Source organism: Malus domestica, chromosome 06 (assembly GCF_042453785.1).
Source record: "Malus domestica chromosome 06, GDT2T_hap1".
Taxonomy (NCBI): domain Eukaryota; kingdom Viridiplantae; phylum Streptophyta; class Magnoliopsida; order Rosales; family Rosaceae; genus Malus; species Malus domestica.
Window position 1 is genome coordinate 23,037,082 of NC_091666.1, and position 23,835 is coordinate 23,060,916.

Here is a 23,835-nt window from a genome sequence, read left to right on the forward strand (position 1 = left end):
ATCTTGTTGGATGTTTTGCAAGAGTGTGGACCTCGGTTTTTAGAGAAAATGGAGTTCAATATATAGAGCATGGTTGGCCCTCTTGGGAGAGAGAGTGGATGGCCTTTTGGGTAATTTTTTAGTGTAATGGGTTGAAGGTTATGGAATAATTACCTTGTAGGGAATATAAGATAAGGATGGATGAAATAATTTTGAATTTGTTACTTTTTTGGGCACTTTTTGACTTGATTGAGGGATGATTGTCGTAGGAAATCCGATGTGCCTCAAAGGTAATTTTGTCCTTTTTACCCAAAAATTCATGTGTCGCCTTATGATTATTTTTTGCTCCAAACATGCGGCAACAGCGGCAAAGACCCTAATCTAATCCCATATATATATAGGCTGCAGTAGAAGACTTCTAATAAACTTGGAACTCTATAAGATTGAGCCTACAAATGATCAGATTAAAACAAAAGTATTTGAAAATATCAAATATGATGATCGTGCATAGCTAGCATGACGTTGTTGAGATAAAGCAAGACAAACTAGATTATTAAATTACTAACCAAAGGCTAAGGTGTTTTTTACCTATAGGATTCCACGGCACTATCCCTATAAGGATTATATGAATATAACCCTTCACCTAAATCAACAACTATTATGTCCATGTAATAAAGTTTAAGCCCAAACCAATTTAACATACAGCCACATAAACAAATAGATTCCGAAAGGATTTTAAACCCAAATTCAAAACAGCCCGTTAAAACCAATAAGCTGAATCGACATGAACCCAGAGTATATGAATATGTATTCCAATCATACTTGAGTGGATGTCTTTGAAAACTTGTCATTTTTGTGATCGAGAGTACGAGAGAAATTTAGACTAAAATAATTACAATGAAAAACATATACTAGTCTAAAACATTGCACACTCAAGCATTTTGTTTAGGAATAGCCAATTTTACCCTAACACACCTTTCTCCATTTTTCATTCTCGGTAACTGAATGAAATTAGTAGAGTTTTTCAAACTTGAAACTTGCAACATGCATGCAAGATATGAAGGTCGTATTTTGGGCGCATAGCTTAGCTTATCTTGTTGCTGAATTTTGGATCGACAACTGTAACAATCAATGTTTAAGAAGTTGACTTCATCCAATTATTAATTAGCTTGTAGTTTGTATTTTGACATAATGTAAATGAAAATAAATTCTACGCTTTTTCTCTAGCAATTGAACTAAACAACTTATATAGTGATAAGATGTGAAGTGACATACAGATAATGAAAATCGTAGAATGGTGTGCGATGAGTTGTAAAGCGTTAGACCAAGTCATAGTCTGCGCGCGTCTTCAAGAGTTTGTGATCATGTCAAAGTGTTACCCAATAAGAGTTAGTTTAGTTTAAGACTCTTTCAAATATTTCTTTACGTGTAATTCAAAGTTTAATCTTTCTGTTGTATCTTTGAATTTCAAATAGCCTTGTAAATAGGGATTTCAATTTTTTGATGTAATTTGGAATTCAATATAAATACATGCAGCCCATCATTGAAAGGGTAATGCAATTGAAGTGAAACCCTGAGTGTACTTAAGTTTTACATGGTATACGAGCCCTAGAGTCTAACAACACAGATCCTTTGTTTTTTTTTTTTTCCATGGCTGATTCTAACAAAGGTGCTGCAACCCCAACCACCAACTCCAACCCCACAAATTCCACCATGAACCCCTTCTCTTCCTTGACTACAGTTGTGAACATTAAGCTGATCGTTCCAACATTGTGATACTTGTGGCACATGAAAATAACAAAATTGTATTAATCAATTGGCTCAGCCAGGTCACTTACTATCATGACTTAAGTCACCCAATCAAATTAGCTTGTCCCCATCGATCTCCAAAATCTTCATCGTCGCTGTAATATATGAATAGACTTCTGCATTATATTATTCATTAGAAATGCTCAACACCCCCATCCAGTCAACAAAATGATCCTAACTCACACAATGTGTGCCGTGGAGCCCGCTCACTTTCACACTTGGAATGGAACAACTCTAGAACCCTCACACCCTTGGAGTGGAACACTTGCTATTGAATCTTTGGTTGATCCTTGCTTCTCACTTGGTTTGTATCACAACAACACTCCAATTTATAGTTGATGTTTCCTGACCTTCCAACAGCGCCCCACCGAATAGCCACACAAGCTTACAAGCTTCTAGTCTGTTCCTCAAACATATGTGATATTAATTGCTAGATATTTCTAGCACGATCGACTTAACATTGCCAGAATTGTCTAGCATTTGCATGAATCATCCTTTGATCTTTCATCATAGGCTCGACCCGTATACCAACAATCTCTCCATCCAAACAGTCAACAAAATGTTCCTAAAATACTATATAAGCAAACCCTAAACTTATTCGCGTATCCATTCGATACACTTTCATCCATCGTTAATCAAAACACGATGAAGTTGGACTTAGACACCCAGCAGCAGCAGAAACTAAAACCACCCCATGTAGCACTTGTTCCATCTCCAGGATTGGGCCATCTCATCCCCCTCGTTGAGTTGGCCAACCGACTCATCGTCCACCACAACTTTACCGTCACCTTCGTCATTCCAAACGATGGGTCGTGCACGAAACCCCATAGGAAAGTTCTCCGAGCCCTTGATCCTCTATCCGTATCCGCCACCTTTCTCCCTCCTGTAAACTTCGACGACCTCCCAGAAGGTTCCCAGATTGAAACTAGAATCGCCCTCACCATGGCTCGTTCCCTTTCTGCCCTACGAGACTTAGTTAAGGTCCTAGCTGAGTCAACTCGGCTAGTCGCAATTGTTTTTTATGTTTTCGGTTCAGACGCATTTGATATGGCCAAAGAATTCCACGTGGCACCCTACTTGTTCTGGTCTACAACTGCCATGATGTTGAGTTTTGCATTTCATTTGCCAAGGCTTGACGAGACTACTTCTTGCGAGTACAGGGACATGCCTGAACCGGTCCAATTCCCAGGTTGTGTACCTCTCCATGGTAGGGATTTTCTTGAACCTGTTCAAGATAGGAGCAATGAGGCCTATGCAGCCGTACTACGTACATCCAAAAAGTTGCTTTTGGCTGCTGGGGTCTTGGTCAACAGTAGTTTGGATTTGGAACCAGATGTTTTCAAGGCTTTGAAGAAAGGAAGAGCACAAGGGTTTCCACCAGTTTATCCAATCGGACCGATAATTAATCTCAGTCCGACCGATGGTGGAATAAATGGGCAACATGAGTGCTTGAGCTGGCTGGACAAGCAGCTACGTGGGTCGGTTTTATTTGTTGCATTTGGAAGCGGCAGGACCCTCTCACTGGAGCAGATACAGGAGTTGGCATTAGGGCTTGAAATGTGTGGGCAGAGATTTCTTTGGGTTGTGAAGAGGCCAAATGAGACAGCTAAAAATGGTACTTACTTTGCTCCTAATAGGTTTTTGGATCCATTAGGTTTTCTACCAAATAAATTTTTGGAGAGGACTAAAGATGTGGATCTCGTTGTGCCGTCGTGGGTTCCTCAGGTTCAAGTGCTGAGTCACGCGTCACTGGGCGGGTTTATAACCCACTGTGGTTGGAACTCAGTTTTGGAGAGTGTCGTGAATGGTGTGCCTTTAATTGCTTGGCCTCTCTACGCAGAGCAAAGAAGTAATGCAGTATTGCTTGCTGATGATATAAAGATTGCATGGAGAGTGAAAGTGAATGAAAAGGGGATAGTGGAGAGCCAAGACATTGCCAAGTATGCAAGGGGTTTAATTGAAGGAGATGAAGGGAAATTGCCAAGGAAGAAGGTGAAGGAGTTGCAAGAGGCTTCCAAAGTTGCTTTGAGCCCAGAAGGGTTGTCAACAAAGTCACTTGCTGAGGTGGCTCAGATATGGAAACGCAACAATTGATCTGGTCCATCCATGCTTCATATCCATACATGCATTTTTAACTATGAACAATTTGTTTTGGTTTTTTTTTTTTTTTTCACAAGGACTAGGATGCTTGTTGTTAAATTGTGGGGTTTTGTATCATTATTTGCTTATAAATCATCTGTTGAAAATTGTTATTAGCACTCCAAACTTTTTATAATTAGAAAGAAAAATACAATAGTGACCAATAATTTTTCTGCCCCAAATTAATTTCAATACAGACCAAACCTACCCCCAATTTTGGTTTTTTTTTTTCTAACAAAATATTCATTAAAGGGAAAAACCACTAGAACATCCCGTTTCCAATACAATCAAAATTAAAAGCATTAAGAGCAATAGAGGGTAAACAATGATCCTAAATGTGAGGAGTCTCAATTGAAAGACCTAGGTGAGCTAAGGCATCCGCGACAAAATTTGTCTTCGCATAGATATTTTAGAATTATAAGAGAAACGGATCCTTGACCCACTTACAACAACACTGATATTGTCCCCAACTTGGTAATTACCACCTGCACAATCCGTCAGGTGTGGGGTTTTATCACAAAATGCCTCAATATTAGTTAGAGTGGGATTAGGATATTTAAACTCTTCTTTTCTCATTGATACGGTCGATGTGGGACATTTCAACACACCCTCTCATGTGAGACCTAATTAGTGAGTCACACGTGAGAGATCCACACATCGACAATCATGGGGAGTCAAGGAGACTCACCCTACATGCGGGGCCAAGATGACCCACCCATCACGTGGTGGTAAAGTACGAGCCCTCTCCCTGGCTCTGAACCATAGAGAATTATCAGAGAGACGGGCTCTTAACCCACTTCTAACAACACTGATACTGTTCCTAACTTGGTAATTACCACTTGCACAATCTGTTAGGTGTGGGGTTTTATCACAAAAGGCCTCGGTATTAGTTGGAGTGGAGTTATGATATTTAAACTCTTCTTTTCTCATTGATACGGTCGATGTAAGACATTTCAACATATATGATTCCACACCACCTGACTGAAGGAGCAAGCAATACAACGGGCATCCTCCAAGGAACCTCCCAATTTCCTTGAACATAAGAAGCTTGGAGTCTCCTTCTACCAACACCTTTTGGAAGCCCTTGGACCAAGCAAACTTGAGTCCTTTTAAGACCATCGCTTCAACAAATGAAATAGTGACCCCATCAAGAAGGCACCCGCACCCACACCTTGGCCATCATAAATAATATAGCGAATATTAACTGCTCCTAGTCTCAACTACATATTGATAGAACTCTTTTTGTCAAAAAAAAAAAAAAAAAAACCAATGAAATGTGGCAGTAAAGTAATTTCACACAAACAAGTTTTTGTTGTTTTCTTTGTTTTGAACCTTACAACCATATCACGCTATCACTATCCTCTAAACTCATTCTATCTCTCTCTTTCTCCTTAATTGCCTACTCCTTTTTTTCTTAGATGCTGTTAAAAATAAATAACTCCTCCCATAAAAAAATTTTAAAAAAATCAATTTTTAAGGGTTTGTACTAAAGAACTTGTGAAAAAGGTCAAAAGTCTGAAATAACCTTGTAGAGAAGTCATATGCAAGATACATGAATTATTTTAGATGACAAATTGAATAGTGTTAGGGTGAGATAACAAATTAATGATTTTAGGAACTTAATATGATAAATCACTTAAAATTTTAGTTCATATTGTAAATTGAAAAAATGTGTATAAGTTATAGTCCTTATAACATTTCAAAATATTTATCCTAAATTAATCATACCATAAACGGGTCGACCCGTTTTAAACTTTAAAACATAAACGACCCAGAAACCGTCCCAGCGTTATACCAAAAGCTCCTCCCGCCTCCGACTGTCGTGGGTGTAAATCGAAGCTCCAGTGACTGCGCGGTTATGGAGAAACCTTTGGTGGCGCTTGATAAAGGCACCATCTGCTCGTCGTGGAACTACTCCGGCCAGAGATTAGCCAGTGGTTCCGTCGACGGAACCCTCGCCATCTTCGACTCACGCGACTCTTGTTCTTCGTCCTTCTCCTGCACCTCAAAATCCAAGGTCCCTAACTCCCTCGTTTTTTGAATTGACTTCTGATTTCAGGAATTGGCCGATTATTTTTTAATTTTCTCCTGTTGGAATTTGCAATTCCGCTTGAAAAGGTTGCGGTTTTTTTTTCCCTGAAATGTTGTGATGGTTTTTGCTTTAGGTGCACGAGGCTGCTGGAATTGTGAAAATTGCTTGGGTTCCACCGGAATTCGGCGATGCAGTGGCGTGTGTATGTGCAGATGGGACTTTATCATTGTGGGAGGAAGTTGCTGAAGGTATTTTCATTGAATTTATAATCTTTTCTAACTGAAGCAGTTTAATTTAGTAATGGAATAGTGAGGATAGTGATTTTTATAATAAGTTTGAGGCGCATTGTGTTTCCCGATGCATATTGAATCACCCATTACCAAGAATTGGGTGTAGGAATTTTACGGAGCATCATATCTAATGAAAGTTTAGGGTTTGTTATTATCTAGATGCTCCTCTTCAATGGAAGCTGTGCACAAGCTTTAATAGCGGTTCAGCTCAACTGCTAGATAACCAATTTGGAGTCTCACCAGCAGGTTTAAAAATGGTTAGCTTTTGTTGCTGCAACTAATTTTCTTTAATTTTGGCATTGCGGTACAGTTTCTGAAATCAAGTTTGTAAGTGAAAATTTATGCTTGGGATTACTGATTTTTTTCCCTTCGTTTCATCTAATACGATTTAGGTTCTAGTTTATGTTCTATTCGCACCCTGTGCAACATGCTCAATGGACACTCAGTGAGAGTGAAATGTGACAAACTTTAATTTGTTTCGTTTTTATAGGTTACTGCATATTCAGATGCCCGTGTCAAGGTCTATGAGCTACTGGATCCCTTGGAACTGAAGAATTGGCAGCTTCAGGTGGATCATTTGATCTGGTTCAATCTGATAATGTTACTCTACCATGTAGTTTTATTATAATGTTCTAATGCAGCTCAAATTGATGCAGAATTTTCTGATTGTGATTTTTTTTGCACAAACCCAAAACATTATATGTAAGTTCTAGTTGTATAGAATGATGCATTGCTATCATGAATGTATGTGGGAAGACTGGCGATTTCTTCCCCCAATCCTTAACCTGTTTTTATGAATGAGAATGGACCATGAGCTTCTGTTTCTGTTGCTCTTTCTGTCTTATTTTTGGGGCTCTTTCTTTTGTGTGCTTTTCTTGAAATGGTTACACCCTTTTACTTTTAAAGATTTCTTCCTCCAGTTGAAAACGATTCCTTAAAGAATTTTATAGTCTGCAACTACTCTCTGACCTTTTCTCATGATCTTTTGTACAGGCTGAATTTCAGAATGTTATTGATTCGGTGTCTACAGTTGGCCATGCCATATGCTTATCTGCATCTATATCTTGGAATCCACAAAGAGGAGAAAGCCAGGAATCAAGTTTTGTTTTGGGTTTCAATTCAAACACACCACAACTTAATTCCGCCAAGGTATGATAAAATCTTCTTTGTCCTGTTTCCTATTTAATTATCATTCATTTGATTACATCCGCAGGCCACATAAATGTTGCGGGTCTTGCTTGGCTCCTTAAATACACGACTCTATTTTCTTTATCTTTTACAGTTATGGTATCATTTGGAAGTCCAAAGGCTAGGTTAACTTGACAAAAGTGATATTGTACAAAATTTTATGATTGTACTTTACAGGTATGGGAATTTGATCAGGCTCATCAAAGATGGCTCCCAGTTGCAGAGTTGGCTTCACCTGTTGACAATGGTGATCAGGTGGTCTATGCAGTTGCATGGGCACCGAACATTGGAAGGTAGGGAATTGTCTCATTGCTCATCACGCACTGTTGGGTAATGATTAGGAATTGGAGCTTTTCTGGTATTTGTCTTCATAAATTGGGAAAAAATGGCCTTGTTCTATTTTACGGCAGAGAGTGAAATTGGATAAATTTTATTCAGGCCATATGAGGTGATTGCTGTTGCCACTCACAAGGGAATATCAATATGGCATCTTGGGTTAAACCCTGACTTGGATGGAAGGCTCTCATTGGAGAAGATCGCACAACTTTCAGGTCACAAAGGCGAGGTATGAATAAAACCATGGAAAAAGTTATCAATCAAGGAATTTGGAACGCAAAGTGATATTGTGTATGTAGGGGAGGGGGTATATAATTCTACAGGCTTAAGAGGGCAAGATGTGTTTTCCCTCAGAGAGCAAGGCTATGAACATTCCTAATTGATTGATTTCTTCATGTTGTGATCAGGTCTGGCAGATGGAATGGGACATGAGTGGAATGACATTGGCAACCACCGGAAATGATGGGGCTGTACGGTTGTGGCAGTCTAGTTTGAACGGAGTTTGGCATGAAGAGGCTACTTTTGAACCCACTTCGTAGTCCCTCTGGTTTTACATGTTACTGTGCCAACTAACTGTTTGAACATTATTGATTGTAACTATACATTTTGGTTCAGATTATTCAAAATTGAAATTCGATGTGGGGATCATTTTCGCTTTGGGCTGTCCCTTTTATATGGCTTCTTGTTTCTTTAGAAACGTAAAAGCGAAACAAATTGAAACTATGGTTTAGTAGGACGATGGTGTGACGTTGGTATTGTTTTCTGAACAATCGTACATTGGGTTATGAAATTATGTGACTTGTTTCTTTAGAAGCTTGTGTCTTGTCACGAGAACTTACATGGTTTTATTGCCACGTGGTGTTCTGGTCCAAGATTTACTATGCTGGCCATGAGAATCAAGTATTGACAAGTTGCATTGGGTGAAAACAAATCGTGCTCACACATGTATTAGACATCTACTACTCTTATCTCTGTGTGGACAAAATCATGGAGAAGAATAGAAGCTCTAGAGTTTGTGTTACAGGTGCTTCTGGTTTCATTGGCTCTTCGCTCGTTAACAAGCTCCTACAGCACGGCCACACAGTCCACGCCACCCTCAGGAACTTGGGTCTCTCTCTCTCTCTCTCTCTCTCTCTCTGATGCAACCCTCTTATGGTTACTCCGTGTGTTACAGACGATGCATCAAAAGTCGGGCTTCTCAAGTCCCTTCCTCATGCGGACACCAAATTGTTGCTGTTCCAAGCTGACATATATGACCCTCAAGAGTTTGAGCATGCCATTGAAGGTTGTGAGTTTGTTTTCCATGTTGCCACTCCGATGCAGCATAACAACCTAAGCTCTCAGGTCAGACACTAGTGCTGTTTTAGGTAGACAGCAAATAGGATTGAACTATTTTGTCCAATCCATTCTAGTCTCATCATGAACAATAATTTGATTCAATCCTGCGCGACAAACGAAGGGTTAGTTATAATTTGAGGATTTTGATTATGCAGTACAAGGACACAGCTGAAGCTGCTGCTGCTGGGGTGAGAATCATTGCTGATTCCTGCATTCGTTCGCAGACCGTCAAGCGACTCATCTACACTGCAAGCGTACTAGCTGCGTCGCCTCGGACAGAAGATGGGGCTGGATTCAAACCCTACCTTGATGAATCATGTTGGACACCTCTTGATGTCTCATTTCCCCATGGCACTGATTTCACAATGGTACCTCTTCTACTTGCTCTTACATTATTCATTCTGCGATATATCAATTTCGCTGCAATAATTAACATCGAATAATTACGTTTGATTTTAATCTGGAAATGTGCTCAAGGGGTATATCGTATCAAAGACATTAGCAGAGAACGCAGTGCTGAGCTACAACGTAATTGATGGTGGTAAATTAGAAGTGGTAACTCTTCCTTGTGGCCTAGTAGGAGGAGAAACTCTTCTGCCGATTTTGCCTCCAACTGTGGGAGTAGTTTTATCACAACTTACCGGGGACTCGAACGGTTACAATTCATTAAAATTCATGCAAGAAGTTATCGGTTCTGTTCCTCTAGTACACATTGAAGATGTTTGCCGAGCACATATCTTCTGTATGGAACAACCGTCGATGAGAGGCAGATTCTGCTGTGCAGTTGCCAGTCCAAGTATCAAAGAAATCGCTGCCTGCTTCCAAGAAAACTACCCGGAATACAAGATAGCAAAAGAGTAAGGATCGAACTTTTAACTTTAATCGTTCTGAAACTTCTCCCTACTTTTGAACATTGAACTCGACGAATATTATCCATTTTCATTCACGACTGAATTCATTTCAGATTCACCGAAGGACCAGAAGGAGGAATCAAATGTGACTTTACTAAGCTGGTGAAGATCGGTTTTGAGTACAAGTATGGCATGAAGAACATACTTGATGACAGTGTAGTAAGTGGAAGGAGGTTATCAAAGAGCTCTCTTTCTCAACTGATTTAATTTTCAGACTGCAGAAACAAGAACATCATATTACAAACGCCGGTGTAATCGTGTTTTCGTTTTTAGGCTCTGCATATTCTAGTATTGTGAGAGATCCTCACGTATTGAATAAACAAAATCTTGCATACTCATTAGCATAACTATTTCAGAATTGTATGTGTTCAGACAAATTCATTCAGTCCAGTGTAAATTTAAAAAACAATTCAATCCATCTCACCCGCTTTCTCGGTTTTTCATACATTGAAGGAGAAGATCCTCTTTCAAAAATATATTTGCCTTTTGCAGCTGCGAAGGTGGAAAAAAACACAGTGATGACTACAAGCAGAAGAAGCAAGCAAATTTTGGAGACGAAACACTTTGGTTTCCCGTTGTTGGAATAAAGGTTCGGTTTCGAGGTTTAATGGTGAAGAACACAAAAGTTAAGGGACTTTAAATAACCAGTTTGAAACAAGGTTCTCAAGCAAGAAGAACTCAGTGAAGACACAACTACACTTCATTGGTTGACTAACCTTAACCTACTCCCTGTGTTTTAAGGACCGTCCGTACAGAAATGCGAAAGGCTGCCATAAAGACGCGTTTACTTCTAAGTTTTGCTTCGAACTTGTTCATATGATTTTATTATCAAGGGAAATGTGGGTGCAAAAGTTATGGGTTAATGGATCCTAAAAACTAGCCACTTCCCATGCATCCTAAAAATAAGCGAGTGGAGATAAAATAAAGCAACGTGTATCAGTCACTACTAAGGAACATGGAGTGAGATAAAGAGACTTGGAGCCCAAGTTTTTAATACCTATAAAAGGCCTAAAATCCCATTAGAACGGGGAAGAAAAAGCGAAGAAAAAGGGAAGTATCAGACTGCTTTACAAATTCTTGAAATCATTTTGAACAAAGACTGACTTGAGCATCAGAATGTTTTCTTATAGTTCACCCTCCTCCCTTATTGACGGCGAGTGAAGCTAGTGTTGTGGGCTTCTCAACATGGTTACAAGATTTAATAGTTGGAGGATCCGAATTATTCCACTCCAATAGAAATGTTTGTAAACAAAACTCACATCAACGCATGATAACCAAAAAACCCATCATCAAGTAATCAGGCCACAAACTTATGTCAATTAACTGACACGCAAGGTCATATTAAACGCATATCAAGTTCCAAACTTGTAATCCAACAATAGAGAGCTTCTTATCACCAATATAACGACCAAGACTCTCCCCAGAAAAAGGCCAACAAAAGTACTTCTGACAACTTTAAAGTTTTTCTCTTCCGAAGTTGTCTGACAACGGCAAACACACAACCCAAAAAGGACAAGTTAGCAACTTACCAGTACCTCATAGTAACCCATCAAATTTGATAGTTTTAAAACACAGAACTCATATCAAGGGATTATCATTATGAAATCCTGGGTTAAACCCTGACTCGGATGGAAGGCTCTCATTGGATAAGATTGCACAACTTTCAGGTCACAAAGGCGAGTTATGAATAAAACTATCGAAAATGTTATCAATCAATTAGTTTGGAACGCAAATTGATATTGTGTATGTTGGGGGTATACGACTGTAGAGGCTTAAGAGGGCAAGATGTGTTTTTCCTCAGAGAGAAAGGCTATGAACATTCCTAAATGATTGATTTCTTCATGTTGTGATTATTGGAGTATAACCCTTCAGCCGATACTTGGTGGCAAAGAAACAAGTTCAAATGGTTATTTTTAGATTTGTTCTTGGTTTAAATTAGAGCCGTTGGATCATAGTCCATGTGGTTGCTCTTGCTTGTATCTAGATTAAGTGATAGATTATAACAAGTGGCATCATCTGATAGGGTGATAGCAATTAAGGGCTGAGATTAGTTTTGTTGTTGTTGAGTGAAGGATCTCCCTTTCTCTTCCTATTCTAACGGTAACAACCTCACATATTTGTTGTGAGGATATTGCAATCATACATACATCATTCTCTCCGATTCTCTCTTTGCCACTACTGGATTTCCCATGTCACCACCAAGCTTTCATTGAAGCTTATCGAAATTATCCATACACTAACATGGCCTCAGAGCCAGGTTTCATCGTTTAAACTGCGCATGAATTTGTGCAAACACCCTATGAGTGATTGAGTTGCGATAAACTATATTCATCAAACCCGAAAACCCCAAACATCATGCTTGTGGGAGATATCAAGAACCAACATCATCAATGTTTTATTCAATACTCTTATTTTTATATTCTACAAAATTTGTTCATGGAATCGTTTTATTTATCAAATATTCCAAGTTTGTCATCCTTTTCTTTTTCATTGGACCAATTTATCATATTGCCTTATCACGAACAACTTCAAAAATATTGTTACGTTTTTTATTATTGGACGTGGCTATTAATGACGAAATTAGTAGTTACTAAATTGTAGTGCGTTAATTGAATGAATATAATTTTTTGTTTTTGACAAAGATGGATATAATCGTTGACCGATGGAAAATCCGTTACCCGGTGGGTATGGTTATGGATAATCCCCTATGGTTGATTTGCGGTTATGAATATGATTAATTTTTGTGGTTATGGGGATGAATATAATATTTCTGTCCCCAAACCGAACTGTAACCATCCCGAGTTGGTTATAAGAGGGGCAACAAATCCTGCTCACACGTTTATTAGACGACATCTTCTGCTCTTATCTTTGTGTGGAACAAAATCATGGAGAACAAAAACTCTAGAGTTTGTGTTACAGGTGCTTCTGGATTCATTGCCTCTTCACTCGTTAACAAGCTCCTACAGCAGGGCCACACAGTCCACGCCACCCTCAGGAACTTGGGTCTCTCTCTCTCTCTCTCTCTCTCTCTCTCTCTCTCTCTCTCTCTCTCTCTCTCTCTCTCTTCCTCTCTCTCTCTCTTCCTCTCTCTCTCTCTCTCCCTGATGCCACCCTCTTACGGTTACTCTGTATGTTACAGATGATGCGTCGAAAGTTGGGCTTCTCAAGTCCCTTCCTAATGCGGACACCAACTTGTTGCTGTTCCAAGCTGACCTATATGACCCTCTAGAGTTTGAGCCTGCCATGGAAGGCTGTGAGTTTGTTTTCCATGTTGCCACTCCGATGCAGCATAACAACCTAAGCTCTCAGGTCAGACACTAGTGCTGTTTTAGGTAGATAGCAAATAGAATTGAACTATTTTGTCCAATCCATTCTAGTCTCATCATGAACAATAATTTTATTCAATCCTGCACGACAAACGAAGTGTTAGTTACATAGGGGGCACTGAGTGGGAGCGAAATGTGCAGTCGTATAAGGCCCCAAATTTGAAGGGCCCCCAAAATTTTTGTCATCTAATCTAATATTTATATGTAATAATGTTCTATATTTAAAAATTACTTTTGTTATGTAATAACGTTAAATATTTAAAAATTATTTTTGTTAGCACTTTAAAATTTCATTATATATAAGCATATTTTTTTTTACTTTCTAACACCTTAAAAATGGTATTCTTTTTACAATTTTATTATATAATAATGTTATATATTCAAGTGAAACTTTAAAGTTAGAAATTTTTAAATTTTTTTTCCTTGTTTGGTTGTTTAAGATTGAACTGCTTTTAATTATTTAGTGAACGTTATATTTATAGCTCTTTTTACTTATTATTAATGACATTTTTAAACTTGCAATCAGTGAGTACTAAACTTTATTTTGATTTAAGTGATTATTTTCTAGCATCATTACATTGTCCTACATTAAAAAAAAAAAACTAATGAAAATGGCTTGAAAACTTTGAGTTTTAATGATAATGACAAAATAAAGGGTAAAATGAATAGTAGCAGGATTGACTTTTTAGTGTAAAAATGTGTTTTTTCGTTAAAATGAACAGTACCACGGCCTTTTTGTTAAAACTCAATTTTTAAAACTATCTTAAGAGGGGCCTTTCATAAATTTCGTATAGGACCTCCAAAATCTGAGAGACGGCCCTAGTTAGTTATAATTTGAGGATTTTGATTATGCAGTACAAGGACACAGCTGAAGCTGCTGTTGCTGGGGTGAGAATCATTGCTGATTCCTGCATTCGTTCGCAGACAGTCAAGCGACTCATCTACACTGCAAGCGTACTAGCTGCGTCGCCTCGGACAGAAGATGGGGCTGGATTCAAACCCTACTTTGATGAATCATGTTGGACACCCCTTGATGTCTCATTTCCTCATGGCACTGATTTCACAATGGTACCTCTTCTACTTGCTCTTACATTATTCATTCCACGATATATCAATTTCGCTGCAATAATTAACATCGAATAATTACGTTTGATTTTTAATCTGGAAATGTGCTCAAGGGGTATATCGTATCAAAGACATTAGCAGAGAAAGCAGTGCTGAGCTATAACGACATTGATGGTGGTAAATTAGAAGCAGTGACTCTTCCTTGTGGCCTAGTAGGAGGAGAAACTCTTCTCCCAAATTCGCCTCTAAGTGTGGGAGTAGTTATATCACAACTTACCGGGGACTTGAATGGTTACAATGCATTAAAATTCATGCAAGAAGTTATCGGTTCTGTTCCTCTTGTACACATTGAAGATGTTTGCCGAGGACATATCTTCTGCATGGAACAACCATCGATGAGAGGCAGATTCTGCTGTGCAGTTGCCAGTCCTAGTATCAAAGAAATCGCTGCCTGCTTCCAAGAAAACTACCCGGAATACAAGATAGCAAAAGAGTAAGGATCCAACTTTTAACTGTAATCGTTCTGAAACTTCTCCCTACTTTTAAAATTGAACTCCACGAAGATTATCCATTTTCATTCACGACCGAATTTATTTCAGATTCGCCGAAGGACCAGAAGAAGGAATCAAATGTGACTTTACTAAGCTGGTGAAGATCGGTTTTGAGTACAAGTATGGCGTGAAGAACATACTTGATGACAGTGTAGCAAGTGGAAGGAGGTTATCAGAGAGCTCTCTTTCTCAACTGATTTAATTTTCAGACTGCAGAAACAAAAACATCATATTACAAACGCTGGTGTAATCGTGTTTTCGTTGTTAGGCTCTGCATATTCTAGTATTGTGAGAGATCCTCACTTATTGAATAAACAAAATCTTGTATACTCATTAGCATAACTATTTCAGAATTGTATGTGTTAAGACAAATTCATTCAGTCTAGTGTAAATTTAAAAAACAATTCAATCCATCTCACCCGTTTTCTCGGTTTTTCATACATTGAATGAGAAGATCCTCTTTCAAAAATATATTTGCCTTTTGCAGCTGCAAAAGTGTAAAAAAAAACACAGTGATGACTAGAAGCAGAAAGAATTAAGCAAATTTTGGAGACGAAATACTTCGGTTTCCCGTTGTTGGGGTCAGTGGCAGATCTAGGAATTTAAGGTCGGGTGGTCCCAATATAATATTAAAAAATTAAACCGTAAACTACAACTTTTCATTCATAATTTTTGTACTAACAACATTACGAGCAACAAAGATTAAATTTGTTTATGATAAAGTGTCATACCTAAAAATGTGTCATGATATTCAGGGTCTCTGAAGATTGGAAAGGTGATTGGTGTTGGCTGGTGGTGCCTTCGGTTGGGTGGGATGGGGATTGGGGAATGGCCCGATGGGAAGCAATTAATGGGTTATAAGAAGATTTGGGAAAATGGGCTCTTTTGAAAGTAAAGCCCCTACGAAACTTAGCCTCCCACGTGACTTAGAGATTGTTTTCAAACCCATAACAAACTGCACTGTTTCACTCAAATGGCTTAGGTAAAACGACTTCGTCTAGCCAAGTCATTTGAAAAGGAATAATCAATCTTCTTTTTCTTTTCCTTCTGGTTTGTTGAATTCCAGAAAAGAGTGCAGCAGTTGCTCATCTCCGCTCTTATCTGCCCAGACTTGGGTGGTCATCGGAGGTCTTCACAGCTACTTATCCGAGCTTTTGGGTGGTCCTAGGACCACCTAGGTCCTTTAATAGATCCCCCCTGGTGGGGTAAAGGTTCGATTTCAAGGTCTTTTAATGGTGAAGAACATAAAGTTAAGGGACTATAAATAACCAATTTGAAACAAGGTTCTCAAGCAAGAAGAACTCAGTGAAGACACAACTGCACGACACTGGTTAACTGACCTCAACCTACTCCCTGTGTTTTAAGGCCAGTCCGTACAGAAATGTGAAAGGCTGCCATAAAGACACATTTATTTCTAAGTTTTGCTTCAAACTTGTTCATATAATTTTATTTCTAAGTTTTGCTTCAAAAATTAAGGGTCAATGAATCCTAAAAACTAGCCACTTCCCATGCATCCTAAAAATAAGCAAATGGAGATAAAATAAAGCAACGTGAATCAGCGACTACTAAGGAACATGGAGTGAGATATAGAGACTTGGAGCCTGACATGCCCCAATCCCGATGTTCCCCGAACACCAGGGTAGGTACATGTTGGCTAACACCCGAGGGTGACGAAAGTCATTTATTTAAAACATGAGAACTAAAATATGAATAAGATAAGAGAAATTTAAATATAATTAATATGAAAATGAGGAACGTGTTCAGAGCATACAACTAACTAGAGCACTAAAAGAAATAATATAAAATTGAATGAATAGAAGAATGGGTCCTACATTGAGAGGACTCGAAGATGCCGATGCAGAAGTGACTTGACACTGGAATTGTACGCCTCAATTCTAAATCCTGAGGGGGTGTAAAACAAACATGAGTGGACCAAGTTGATATATATATATATATATATATATATATAATAAAATAGTTATTTAACGTACTAACCCCCAAAGTTTTACGAAAACTCAATAGTATAATATGTAATAAGTTTTCCGAAAACCCTAGCATGCCATAAAACCTTTCATAAAACATATCTCATATATAGTGTGTTAACTAATGGTATCAGTATCGCCCAAAGGCATATAGAACTCTTCTTTCAGAAACTTCCTTCACAAGTATCAATCACCCGTAGGCTCCTACAACACCCAACCCGAAGGTCAATATAAACATCAATCGCCCAAAGGCTCCTACAGCACCCAACCCAAAGGTCAATATAAGTGACCACTAGATAAGCACAAAACCACTGAAAATAATCTTTCCAAACGTAAGTACATATATCTTAAAAGCATCTTCATAGTATAAAGCCATCCATCATCTATACTATAAATAAGCGTGTAAAAACATGCTCTAAATAGTACGTTGTCATCCATCAGATATCCTACAAAGAACATGGGTTTGATAGAAAATATGGTATTCCAAAATATTCTAAGTAAGTATGATAATCATATAAGGTAAATCCAATTTACTCATAAAACGTTATCTAAAACGTGATCATTAAATCATGCTTTTCATGTATGCATTTCTACTAATAAAACATGCATTTTAGAAGGGGTCCACTCACAAATACTTTGTTGTCGAAAAGCCACGCAAACTAGCGAAGACAGAACGCCACAAACAATTGCCCCTAAGAACATAAAGGGTACAATTAATAAAATTTTATTCAAACGATTGAATTTGGGAAAATGAATGTCAAAAATAGATTCAGGATGTCGAATTACCCTAAGAAGGGTCTCGGGTAAATTTCATAAAAGTCAACACAGGGAATATTCCAGAGAATATTCCCTGACGAAATGTTCCCTAATAGAATATTCCCTAATGGAATATTCCCCATAAAATGTTTGGGCCGGTTAAGGTTTAGGGTTTGAAAGGTTAAAGGGTTTAGTGGGCCAAAGGCCCTAGATTACAAGGGTTTGGATTAGGCTTTTAAAAAAGTTGGGCTTTAAGAGTTTGGGTTTAGTTTCAAACAAATAAAATAAATAAAAGGGGTTCGGGCTTTGGGGGTTACGGGCCTAAGGCCCGAGTTCTAAATGGCCCAAAGGCTTAACCAAACATTTGTAACTTTGAAAAGATAAATGTAATATAGGGTAATTCAAAATACTTATATTGAAAACCAAAACTGAAAATGGAAGTGGGTCTCGCCCAAACACACGTAACGTCACGTACTCCAAGAAAATATGTGTCTTTGGGTCGAGCCCCAACAATAGCGAATATGTAACAACTACCATAGATGGGTCTTCCTACCCACTTGCTTAACGAACCCAACAAATAAGTTATCAACACAACAATCGGCCGTCCACGATATCGACCACATATTTGTTGTCTCGATAAGCAAGCAGTAATTTCCTGATGGTGCACAATTTCACACGTCGTAAATTCGATCCTCTGAATACCAGTTCACAATACTTCTCTATCAACCAGTGTTGCCTGTAGAAAACTTTCGTACCATGTCGCAAAAGTGCCATACCAAAACTGAACAAAATAAGAATTGTCGTCGTAACAACTCCATTCTCCTCAATTCTTCCAAATGTGACCAACTACTCCAGTGCTTTGCCAACAAAGAACCCATTTGAAAACTGTACCTTGGGATTCAAGAGAAGTGACTACCATGTTAATAATAGACCCAAAAACTTGAGCCAAGCAAGAAGAAAATGAAAAGTCACCTTCCTCAACAAGCAGTATCTCTTGGGAGCTGTTGTAATGCTCAATCCACCTCTCCATTTTTGCTTAGTTGTAGATTCCTAGTCAAACAAGGTCAAAGTTCGTGGAAGGACAAATGACTCTCAATTCATCAACCTAAAAACCCTATGAGAGCACACACCATTTGAGAGCAGTGTAAATTCTACATGTGCTTAAGCCACAAGACGAGTGAACACAACGCGTCCTCCAAAGTCTAGATAGTTCACGAATGATACCCTCAAAAAATATTCGAGCAATGAACTTATATCATTGGGACAGAACTACTAAAGTATGATATGATGCTTATGAATTGCAGTAGGATAATGAGTGGTGACTATTCAATTCAGCATGAAGATAGTGATGCAATCTGTTGACCACCAGCACTACAACCTTCATCAATGTCTTACTAAAAGACGGCTTAAACCTCACACCTACATGTAACCCTTTCTGGTAAGTATTATGCTCCTAATGTTCTTGCCTAAATCGATAAGAACTAAAAGCATGCTTCAGCCGAGTCGATTGATCGTGAATTCCTCACTGATTGTGAGAGAAACCATGTCAAGAACGCTAAAAGAACACTCAAGAATTTGAGGGTCAAAACAAGTCCATTAAAATCTAGACTGTAATGTTCGGGCATGATCCCGTAATAAAAATAGAAGTCACTGTTTATGATTATTTGGTTAATCATCTTAGTAAGGTTGATTGATTTCTTAGCCAAAAAGGACATAGGTCTAAGCTCAAAGAATAGTTAATAACTGCTAATAAGATTTGACGAGGCCAAAGACATTTCGTAATTCACAATACTGTGTGTGAGCTGTTTCAAAGGTCAAAATTTAAACATAGAACCTTTAAATCAACAGAATGATGAAGAAGAAAGATACAAAACAGTATGCGCATGCATGCAGTGGCATGATTGGCTACCTTAAAGTGATGCCCTTGAGCAAACCAAAGCTCAATGAGTCCAGAGAAGTTTAGAGCAAAGCTCGATCTTCCTACAATGATGAATATGGTGGAGTCTCAAGCCATTACACTGAAAATTACAAGGCTAAACAGTTAGTGGACAAGAGCACTGGTCAATTAGGCTACAAGCAAGAGGCTAAGTTCACCTCTATTTAAAAGTACGTGGACAAGGAGACAGGGTTTACTGCCAAGTACCAGATCCAGGTGAAGTTCAAGGAGTCTGTTTATCCAACCAAGACTAGATCTTCATCATCCAAGTCCAACTACAACCACAACAAGAATTGCAACTTCTTTTAGAAATTGGTGAGAATAGCGTATGCTATCGAGGAGTTTCCCAAGAAAAGTATTTAACGTAAATGAAGTCAACGCTCAAAGGATTTGGTGTGAAGCTGACAGTCAATGGTTAGGGAACTTGACTTCGTCGTTGGAGTAAGCAAGGAAGTTATCGATAGAACAATAGCCGAGAATTGTTCTAAAGATCCACACGAATTTCTTCAGTGGGAATGAGTCCGAGAACATGGATTCGATCCCACCAATTACCACTTACTAAACTTCATAATAACTAGCGTTGACTTGCTTTCTCTAACCTGCATTTCGAAAGTTTCAAGTAAATTCCGAAAAGATATGACTATGCCTGCCATGCCTAGGGAATGCATGTCGCAGAGTGACACCACCTATCCAAATTTTCCAAATTCAAACCACTTAGGTTATTCTGTTTCCCAAAAACTTCTATGTAGAACCGACTCCGACCGTAATTCCTAAGGAATTCATGTTGCAGAGTATCGATCTGATGTCGAAAGTTGTCTAACAATCCATTACATCATCGATGAGGCACAATCTCGACACGAATTTTCTTTTTCTTTAATACGATGGGACTATTCATGCAGTATGAAAGTTGCACAACTGTGCCGAAAGACAACAAATCCGGAAGTTATGACATCCAAATGATGTCAAAACAGACACACTACTAGAGTAAGAAAAGATCCTAAGTATGCTCTGAACAAACCACGCTCTGATACCAATCTAACATGCCCCGATCCCGATATTCCCCGAATACCAGGATAGACACGTGTTGGCCGACACCCAAGGGTGACGAAAGCCATTTATTGAATGAAAAATGTTGAGAACAAGAAATAAATAAGACTTATAAATTTAAATATAATTAATATACGAATGAGGAACGTGTACAGAGTATACAACTAACTAGAACACTAAAAAAAATAATATAAAATTTGAATGAATAAGGAATGGGTCCTACACCGAGAGGACTCGAAGATACCGATGTGGAAGTGCCTTGACGCCGGGATCATACGCCTCGAATCTAAATCCTGAGGGGCGCAAAACAAACGTGAGTGACCCCTTCTAAAATTCATGTTTTAATAGTAGAAATGCATATATGAAAAACATGATTTAATGATTACGTTTTATGGAACGTTTTATGAGAAATTGATTGTCATGCTATACTAAGTTTATTTTGAAATACCATATTTTCTATTGAACCCATGTTTTTTGTAAGATTTTATGGCATGCTAGGGTTTTCGGAAAAACCTACTACATATTATGTTATTGAGTTTTCATAAAACTTTGGGGGTTAGTATGTTGAGAACTATTTCAGTATTTTATATATATCACCTTGGTCCACTCATGTTTGTTTTGCGCCCCCTCAGGATTTAGATTCAAGGCATACGATCCCCGGGTCAAGGCACTTCTGCATCAGCATCTTCAAGTCATCTCGATGTATGACCCATTCCTTGTTCATTCAATTTTTATATTATTTCTTTAAGTGTTCTAGTTAGTTGTATGCTTAGAACACGTTCCTCATTCGTATATTAATTATATTTAAATTTATAAGTCTTATTTATTTCTTGTTCTCAGCATTTGGATTCAATAAATGGCTTTCGTCACCCTTGGATGTCGGCCAACACGTGTCTATCCTGGTGTTCGAGTAATATGGTGATCGGAGTGTGTCAAAGCTCAAGTTTTTTTTTTATATAAAAGGCCTAAAATCCCATTAGAACAGGGGAAGAAAAAGGGAAGTATCAGATCACTTTATAGTTTCCTGCAATTATTTTGAACAAAGACTAACTTGAGCATTGTAGTGTTTTTTTGTAGGTCCTCATCCTCCCTTATTGCCGGTGAGCGAAGCTGGTGTTGTGGGATTCTCAACATGGTTACAAGATTTATTAGTTGAGGATTGGAGGATCCGAATTATTCCACTCCAATAGAAATATTTGTAAACATAACTCACATCAATGCATGATAAAAATAAAAAATAAAAAGAAAAAAAAAGAAAGAAAGAAAGAGTCTTAACGAAACACTCATGGTACTATTCACTTTTAACGTTAAGGACATTTTTACTCTAAAAAGTCACTCTTAGTACTATTCACTTACAACACCTTTTTATCTTTTTGATTAAAACTTAAAGTTTTTAAGCCCATTTTCATTAGTTTTCCTCCCAAATAAAACCCATCATCAAGTAATCAGGCCACGCACTTATGTCAATTAACTGAAATGCAAAGTCATATCAAACGCATATCAAGTTCCAAACTTGTAATTTCCAACAATTGAGAGCTTCTTATCACGAAGACAAAGACCAAGACTTTCCCCAGAAAAGGCCAACAAAAGTTCTTCTTTTGTTTTCTTCTTCTGATGCTTCTCCCTATTTTTCCCTTAGGTATGTCCTCTTTTTCATCTTCCGTCGGTATTCCTCTCCCCATCTCTTCCTCAGTCCAATCTTCAGCCATAGTTCCTTTTCAGTTCGTGTGTAGAGTTGGGGTGTTGTTCCTGGCTCGGGTGTTTCCCACACCACCACGTTCTCCTTGCTGTCTGCTGTTTTCGGCAGTGTTGCTTGTGGGTTTCCCCTAGCTTCTTCCCAGTAGTTGGCTAATCCCTCTTTGGTGCCAACTATCACCTGTTAATGGTTGTGATCTAGTTGCTGTTTGGGGTTGGCGGTGGTGTCTGAGACGGAGTTGGTCAGTGATGGATGACATTTCCTGTGGTTGGCCTAGATCTCTGTCAGTGGAGGAGCTTTCAGTAGAAGCTTCTTAGTTGGCTGTTGTGTGTTTTTTTGGGTTTCACTGTTGTGGGGCCTCTTTCTTTTTTTCTGTTGGTTTTGGCCCTTTTCTGTTTGTGTATAATTGTAGTTGGGCCTTTGGTTTGCTTGTACTTTTGGGCTCGTTGTTTTAATAAAAATTGAAGGAGTTTTAACTGTAGTTTTACTATAGTCAAACTTTTTTCCAAAAAATAAAAATAAAAAGAAAAAGAAAAAAAGTACTTCTGACAACTTTAAAGTGTTTCTCTTCCGAAGTTGTCTGACAACGGGAAACACACCACCCAAAAAAGGACAAGTTAGCAATTTAGCAGTCCCTTATAGTAATCCATCAACTTTGAAAGTTTTAAAACACAGAACTCATATCAAGGGAATATCAAAATGGCATCTTGGGTTAAACACTGACTCGGATGGAAGGCTCTCATTGGAGAAGATTTCACTACTTTCAGGTCACAAAGGCGAGGTATGAATAAGACTATCGAAAATGTTTTCAATCAATTAGTTTGGAACGCAAATTGATATTATGTATGTTGGGGGTATACGACTGTAGAGGCTTAAGAGGGCAAGTTGTGTTTTCCCTCAGAGAGAAAGGCAATGAACATTGAACTCTCTCTCTCTCTGATGCAACCCTCTTATGGTTACTCCGTATGTTACAGATGATGCGTCGAAAGTTGGGCTTCTGAAGTCCCTTCCTAATGCGAACACCAAATTTTTTATGTTCCAAGCTGACCTATATATGACCCTCAAGAGTTTGAGCCTGCCATTGAAGGCTGTGAGTTTGTTTTCCATGTTGCCACTCCGTTGCAGCATAATAACCTAAGCTCTCAGGTCAGACACTCGTGCTGTTTTTGGAAGATAGCAAATAGGATTCGACTATTTTGTCCAATCCATTCTAGTCTCATCAAGAACAATAATTTGATTCAATCGTGCGCGACAAACGAAGGGATAGTAATAATTTGAGTATTTTGATTATGCAGTACAAGGACACAGGTGAAGCTGCTGTTGCTGGGGTGAGAATCATTGCTGATTCCTGCATTTGTTCGCAGACCGTCAAGCAACTCATCTACACTGCAAGCATACTAGCTGCATCGCCTTGGACAGAAGATGGGGCTGGATTAAAACCCTACTTTGATTGA

At 38.4% G+C, this 23,835-nt stretch overlaps 5 protein-coding genes across 5 annotated transcripts; all 5 read left to right on the forward strand.

Moving 5' to 3' along the window:
* Window positions 1-2,433: 2,433 nt before the first annotated feature.
* On the forward strand, window positions 2,434-3,882 carry LOC103431538 (hydroquinone glucosyltransferase-like). Its single transcript, XM_017331254.3, has one exon. It carries the CDS (start codon window positions 2,434-2,436, stop codon window positions 3,880-3,882), a length of 1,449 nt encoding a protein of 482 aa, XP_017186743.3.
* Window positions 3,883-5,646: 1,764 nt separating this feature from the next.
* LOC103454617 (protein SEH1) lies at window positions 5,647-8,430 on the forward strand. The gene is made up of 8 exons (XM_008394211.4): window positions 5,647-5,944; window positions 6,093-6,207; window positions 6,409-6,506; window positions 6,740-6,817; window positions 7,243-7,398; window positions 7,615-7,730; window positions 7,876-8,002; window positions 8,181-8,430. The coding sequence occupies exons 1-8, from the start codon at window positions 5,786-5,788 to the stop codon at window positions 8,310-8,312; spliced, it is 981 nt and encodes a 326-aa protein (XP_008392433.3). The 5' UTR covers window positions 5,647-5,785; the 3' UTR covers window positions 8,313-8,430.
* Window positions 8,431-8,638: 208 nt separating this feature from the next.
* LOC103454665 (NADPH HC-toxin reductase 1-like) lies at window positions 8,639-10,440 on the forward strand. The gene is made up of 5 exons (XM_070823568.1): window positions 8,639-8,881; window positions 8,948-9,117; window positions 9,267-9,479; window positions 9,589-9,968; window positions 10,076-10,440. The coding sequence occupies exons 1-5, from the start codon at window positions 8,761-8,763 to the stop codon at window positions 10,227-10,229; spliced, it is 1,038 nt and encodes a 345-aa protein (XP_070679669.1). The 5' UTR covers window positions 8,639-8,760; the 3' UTR covers window positions 10,230-10,440.
* Window positions 10,441-12,804: 2,364 nt separating this feature from the next.
* Window positions 12,805-15,377, forward strand: LOC103454616 (NADPH HC-toxin reductase 1-like). The gene is made up of 5 exons (XM_008394209.4): window positions 12,805-13,025; window positions 13,162-13,331; window positions 14,204-14,416; window positions 14,527-14,906; window positions 15,013-15,377. Exons 1-5 carry the CDS (start codon window positions 12,908-12,910, stop codon window positions 15,164-15,166), a joined length of 1,035 nt encoding a protein of 344 aa, XP_008392431.3. The 5' UTR covers window positions 12,805-12,907; the 3' UTR covers window positions 15,167-15,377.
* Window positions 15,378-23,333: 7,956 nt separating this feature from the next.
* On the forward strand, window positions 23,334-23,835 carry LOC139196878 (NADPH HC-toxin reductase 1-like). Its single transcript, XM_070823228.1, has 2 exons — window positions 23,334-23,471; window positions 23,677-23,835. The coding sequence occupies exons 1-2, from the start codon at window positions 23,334-23,336 to the stop codon at window positions 23,833-23,835; spliced, it is 297 nt and encodes a 98-aa protein (XP_070679329.1).

What these genes read in the sequence shown, in the direction of transcription:
- LOC103431538 (XM_017331254.3), top strand. Translation starts at nt 2,434, where the DNA reads ATGAAGTTGGACTTAGACACCCAGCAGCAGCAGAAACTAAAACCACCC.
- LOC103454617 (XM_008394211.4), top strand. Translation starts at nt 5,786, where the DNA reads ATGGAGAAACCTTTGGTGGCGCTTGATAAAGGCACCATCTGCTCGTCG. An exon ending in CACCAGCAGGTTTAAAAATG is followed by an intron (nt 6,507 to 6,739) that starts GTTAGCTTTTGT and finishes TCGTTTTTATAG; the next exon opens with GTTACTGCATATTCAGATGC. An exon ending in TGGGCACCGAACATTGGAAG is followed by an intron (nt 7,731 to 7,875) that starts GTAGGGAATTGT and finishes AATTTTATTCAG; the next exon opens with GCCATATGAGGTGATTGCTG.
- LOC103454665 (XM_070823568.1), top strand. Translation starts at nt 8,761, where the DNA reads ATGGAGAAGAATAGAAGCTCTAGAGTTTGTGTTACAGGTGCTTCTGGT. An exon ending in ATAACAACCTAAGCTCTCAG is followed by an intron (nt 9,118 to 9,266) that starts GTCAGACACTAG and finishes TTGATTATGCAG; the next exon opens with TACAAGGACACAGCTGAAGC. An exon ending in GAATACAAGATAGCAAAAGA is followed by an intron (nt 9,969 to 10,075) that starts GTAAGGATCGAA and finishes AATTCATTTCAG; the next exon opens with ATTCACCGAAGGACCAGAAG.
- LOC103454616 (XM_008394209.4), top strand. Translation starts at nt 12,908, where the DNA reads ATGGAGAACAAAAACTCTAGAGTTTGTGTTACAGGTGCTTCTGGATTC. An exon ending in ATAACAACCTAAGCTCTCAG is followed by an intron (nt 13,332 to 14,203) that starts GTCAGACACTAG and finishes TTGATTATGCAG; the next exon opens with TACAAGGACACAGCTGAAGC. An exon ending in GAATACAAGATAGCAAAAGA is followed by an intron (nt 14,907 to 15,012) that starts GTAAGGATCCAA and finishes AATTTATTTCAG; the next exon opens with ATTCGCCGAAGGACCAGAAG.
- LOC139196878 (XM_070823228.1), top strand. Translation starts at nt 23,334, where the DNA reads ATGGTTACTCCGTATGTTACAGATGATGCGTCGAAAGTTGGGCTTCTG. An exon ending in TGAGCCTGCCATTGAAGGCT is followed by an intron (nt 23,472 to 23,676) that starts GTGAGTTTGTTT and finishes TTGATTATGCAG; the next exon opens with TACAAGGACACAGGTGAAGC.